A 4,906-nucleotide genomic window follows, 5' to 3' on the forward strand; every position below is an offset into this window, starting at 1 on the left:
TACTTGATGGTGGAACTGCCGCCTCCAACAGAGCTGAGGCCACCCCCAATGGCTCTGCCGCTGCTGGAACTGAAGCCACCTCCAACGCCAAGACCACTGCCATAGGAGTAGCTGCTTCCTCCACCCAGGCCTAAGCCACTGCCGACACCGCTGGCACCGCCATAGCCACTGGAGACGGTGGACTGCACCACAGCTGTGGTGGGGAGGGGGACAAGGACACAAGAAGCCACGGTGAGCTCATCCTGTCAGCCTGAGCCCAGTCAGAAGAGTGCAAGGGCAGGGGAGGAAGGCAAGCAAAGGTACTTACAGATGTTGACTTGTCCAACGCCTTCGCCATTCAGCCTGTGGGGAGAAACACAGGGAGGGTGAGACCTCAGAGAGCCCTTCCCCGGAGGAGCACGGGAAGCCTTGGTGGGTGGAAGAGCCTACCAGAAAACTTAGTTTTCTCCCAAGAATAGCAATTATGGTCTTGGGCAGTGCACCTTAAAGTTGTGCTCAGTGCCAGGAACGTTGCAGATGGACTCAGCTGTTGGAGGAAGCCGCGTCAGTTACCCACCTGCACTCCTCGCCCTCCAGCAGCTTGCGGTACGTGGCGATCTCCACGTCCAAGGCCAGCTTGACATTCATCAGCTCCTGGTACTCCTTCAGCAGTCGGGCCAGGTCCTGCTTGGCCTTCTGTAGGGCGTCCTCCAGCCCTTCCAGCTTATTCTTGGCATCCTTGAGTGCCATCTCCCCACGCTGCTCAGCGTCAGCAATGGCGGCCTGCAGGTTGGCACACTAAGAGGGGAAAGGAATGGAAAGAACTTGTCATCTGGTCTTCCAGAGGAGACTAAACCTGGCTGGTTCCTTTCCAGTGAAGAAGGTACCAGGAACCCAGAATTGATGGTAAATGAGCTCTGACACTTCCTGTCTAGCCTTTTTACTATCTTCAAGCTTTTTATGTCTGCAGTCACATGATAAAATCCTGTGCCCCTTTGTGTTAACTCCCCTGCCTAAAGATGTGGGAGATGACCCATGGAAGATGCCAGAGTGGACAGAAGACCAAGGACATTAAGTGTTGTCTCCAAAGCAAAACCAAAACCATTTTTGATGATCTTGTATGGATGCCACAATAATTTGCAAACATCGTCAACTGAGATGATGAGTTTTCACATGAAGCTGTTGAGACCTTGCCTTCCTCCTGCCTCACATTCTCTCACCTGCTTGGGCCATGTTTTCCTTCCTCATGGCTTTGGTTTCACTTTCTTTTTCACGGTGAACCTTGAGCAGATTTGTAACAATGTTACTCATGCTTTCTGACCTGACACCTCACCCAACTTGGTCCTTTGCAATTCCAAAGTCAATCAGTCTTCTTACATAAGCCCTTCCAATGCCTCTAGACTATACTTTTACATCTTTGACCAGGTGAGAGTGCTTCTGCCCAGGTGATTGTTTCATGTCCTTGGGTGTGATCCATGTCTCTGAACCAGAGTGTTCTCATTGAGCCTAGGAACTGCATGTCTTTCCTTCTCTGCTTCTCACTCAATTCCCAAAGAATTTTACTAAATGATGATTGACTGCTGCCTCATGACCTAATAAAAAAAATGATGCTTTTCTCCTCCATTGCCCCTCACTATACCTGCTTCTTGACGTGGTCGATCTCAGATCTCAGCCTCTGGATCATGCGGTTGATCTCAGCAATCTCCTGCTTGGTGTTGCGCAGGTCGTCCCCATGTCTGCCTGCTGTGACCTGCAGCTCCTCGTACTGCAGCCCAGAGGTGGAGAGAGAGACAGTGTCTACGGGTTCTTACCTGGCTAGCGATGACTTTCACTTACGTATCATGCATGTCATGAAGTGGACCTAATGGCTTCTCCCCAAGAAACTTGAGGAAAAGCTGATGTTATGTGGTGGGTGGATACTAAACACTGGAGTCACAGACCATCCTCATTGTGACACCACTATCTGCCTAATTTCCTTAGGGAGTAGAAATGTTCTGTACCGTTTTCTAAAAGTCAGCAATCGGGTTGAAGCTAAATGCAGAGATGACTATGTCATTGTCTGTGGTAGCTTTCCTCCTGCATTGGGTTCTTTTTCCTTCTTGACTTGGGAGTAAGTTCTCCAAATGTCTACTCTAATAGTGCAGGTGCACGTCCTGTGAGAGGACCCTGGCTTCCTGTAAGGGGATGTCTCCAATGAAGTCTGCAGTTCTCTGGTATTCAGAGCTGGACACAGGGATTCCTCAGCAGCTGCCCACACCCTGCTCACCTTGCTCTGGTACCAGGACTCGGCCTCAGCCCGGCTCCTCTGAGCAATCTCCTCGTATTGGGCCTTGACCTCGGCGATGATGCTGTCCAGGTCCAGGTTGCGATTGTTGTCCATGGACAGCACCACGGATGTGTCTGAGATGTGGGTCTGCATCTGGGACAGCTCCTGCAGAACAGAAGGTCATAAGATCAACTTCACTTCTGACATTTACAGAGATACCCAGCCCTATACATCTTCTCCCCTTTGCAGACCCCATCAGAGTAAACAGAAGGATGGTGGAGACGCTTACTGCTTCATACAAGGCTCTCAGGAAGTTGATCTCATCTGTGAGAGTGTCTGCCTTGGCTTGCAGTTCAACCTTGTTCATGTAGGCAGCATCCACGTCCTGGGGAAAGAGCCAACAACCTGGAGTTACCTGAGTGCACCTTTCCAATCTACCCATCTTCTAGTCCCCCTACCGATTCTCCTCTCCCAGGTGAGCGGCGACACAGAGCCACTTCTGTCCTTCTAAATGAATTTGAACTCCACGGCTTCAACTGCTCACCTTCTTCAGAGTCACAAATTCATTCTCTGCTGTTGTGCGCTTGTTGATTTCATCCTCATATCTGCAGGAAGGAAGGCATGGGATATATTTGAGCCAGTGGGTAGGATGAAACAGAAAAGCAGCCTGGGATCCAACATTTTCCCAAATGGAATATATTCTAATTGAGCTTTCCTGCCACAGAGCGCTTAAGGGATGATTTTTGCTTCTCTTAAATTTGTCACTTTTTTGATCTCCCTATCCTCCCATAACCATTTGTGGTTCTTGCAGGTTTGCTCCTAGGGACTAATTTGTGCTTTCCATTTCCATGGACATGGGTTGTTAGGAATCCCACCCCCATCTGGCCCTGGTCACCCAATAGTCTTGAAGTGTGCGCTGCAGGAAACTGAGTCCTCACTTGTTCTTGAGGTCCTCCACCAGGTCCTGCATGTTTCTCAGCTCTGAGTCCAGGCGGCCCCGTTCCCCGACGATGCTGTCCAGCTGCCTCCTGAGGTTGTTGATGTACTGCTCGAACAACGGCTCCAGGTTCTGCCTCACGGTCTTGGTGCCCTGCTCCTGCAGCAGGGTCCACTTGGTGTCCAGAACCTTGTTCTGCTGCTCCAGGAACCGCACCTGGAGGGGAAGCAAGATGGTCATTTTCCAGGCAAAGGAAGGAAGAAAGAAGTGTCTGGTATCTGGTTTCCTGACAGGTCCAGGAGGTCCCCATGGTGCTGGGCTACTACAGTGCATGTAGAGAGGCTCAGGCTGGGCTCTGCTCCCCCAACCCCTTCTCCTTTGCACCCCACCAATCTCACTAGAGAAATTGTCCCACGGACCATTGAGGTGTGTGTTCTCACGCTGTAAGCTATTGATGGTATCAGTGAGTTTCAACATTTCTTCTTTTTCTCTTTCCAAGCACAGTCACAAATCTAGTTTAAAAATACTATTTACCTGATATATTGTGCAGTTTTTATTACTGATAGGACCTCAGTTAGGAGGGATATTAGATGTTGCCTTATGATTAGATTCCAGTCTACTTTCCCATTTGGTGTGGTGTCTCCTCTCAAATATTCTGATGTTAAGGTCATTCTCTGTTTTTAAAATTAATTAGCATTTCTCCAGGTTTTATAGTTGTTTCTATATCCTTTTTTTTTCTTAATCCAGCCAGATTATCTTTTCCTTTTCTTTCTAAATAATTTCCTCTTATTCAGACCTCAGAGTGTAATTTACCAGTCCATATACTCCTGGCATTTGCTCTGTAATCTCTTAGACAATTTAGAGGGAGGAGTTAACCTACTCCACTCTCTTTTAGCCTCATCTGTGCTTCAGGGTTATGAAAAGTTGTGGCTCTCCCTAGGCAGGAGTGAGAACCAATCTGGAGATCCCATGTGGGAGTGATGCCCATCCCTGCTGCCTACTGTGCACTGGAAGCCACCTGCACTCTCTGCAGAGCTGGGCTGAGTCCCCTTCTCCTTCCCTCCTAGGTCTCCCTGGAAGGAATGTGCTCCTCCTCTGGTCTGGGGACCCTGAAGTGCCCCGTGGAGGGCATGGCCCTGGCTCACCTTGTCGATGAAGGAGGCAAACTTGTTGTTGAGGGTCTTGATCTGCTCGCGCTCCTCGGCCCGCACCCGCTGGATGGCGGGGTCGATTTGCAGGTTGAGGGGAGTCAGGAGACTCTGGTTGACGGTGACCTCTTGGATGCCTCCAGGGGGGCACACAGGGAAGCCAGGGCCCCCAAAGCCACCAGCAAGGCCGGCTCCACCACCCAGACCAAAGCCAATGCCGGCTCCACCACCGAAACCAAATCCACTCCCGGCGCCACCAAAGCCATAGCTGCCTCCGGCTCTGCTGCCATAGCCGCCACTGATGGCACAGCTGCCCCCTCCAATGGAGATCCTCTTGGAGCCCCCCAGGCCATACAGGCTGCGGCTGCCAAAGCCAGCTCCTCCACATGCGCCACCCAGGCCACCACTGCCCCTGGAGCGGGACACGGAGACGCTGCTGAAGCCAGAGCGGCTGACCCCAGGGAGCCTGGCTGAGCCGGCACTGAAGCCCCTGTGGCTGCTGCTGTGGCTCCTGATGGTGGTGGATGTGCTGGCCATGGTTCCAGGAGATGAGAGGGCTGTGGAGAGCGTTAGAGG

The 4,906-nt window shown here is 51.3% G+C and overlaps 1 protein-coding gene across 1 annotated transcript; it reads right to left on the reverse strand.

Annotated features, from left to right (window-relative positions):
- Positions 1–4: 4 nt before the first annotated feature.
- On the reverse strand, positions 5–4,900 carry LOC113223416 (keratin, type II cytoskeletal 6C-like; the record flags this gene model as incomplete). The annotated part of the gene is made up of 9 exons (XM_026452871.1): positions 4,328–4,900; positions 3,184–3,398; positions 2,790–2,850; positions 2,535–2,630; positions 2,246–2,410; positions 1,619–1,744; positions 557–777; positions 308–342; positions 5–193 (listed from the first exon to the last, which is right to left on the reverse strand). Coding segments are annotated over exons 1-9 (1,648 nt in total), but the record flags the coding sequence as incomplete, so codon positions are not given.
- Between the last annotated feature and the right edge of the window lie 6 nt (positions 4,901–4,906).

The sequence above is a fragment of the Piliocolobus tephrosceles genome, unplaced genomic scaffold (assembly GCF_002776525.5).
Source record: "Piliocolobus tephrosceles isolate RC106 unplaced genomic scaffold, ASM277652v3 unscaffolded_41255, whole genome shotgun sequence".
NCBI lineage: Eukaryota > Metazoa > Chordata > Mammalia > Primates > Cercopithecidae > Piliocolobus > Piliocolobus tephrosceles.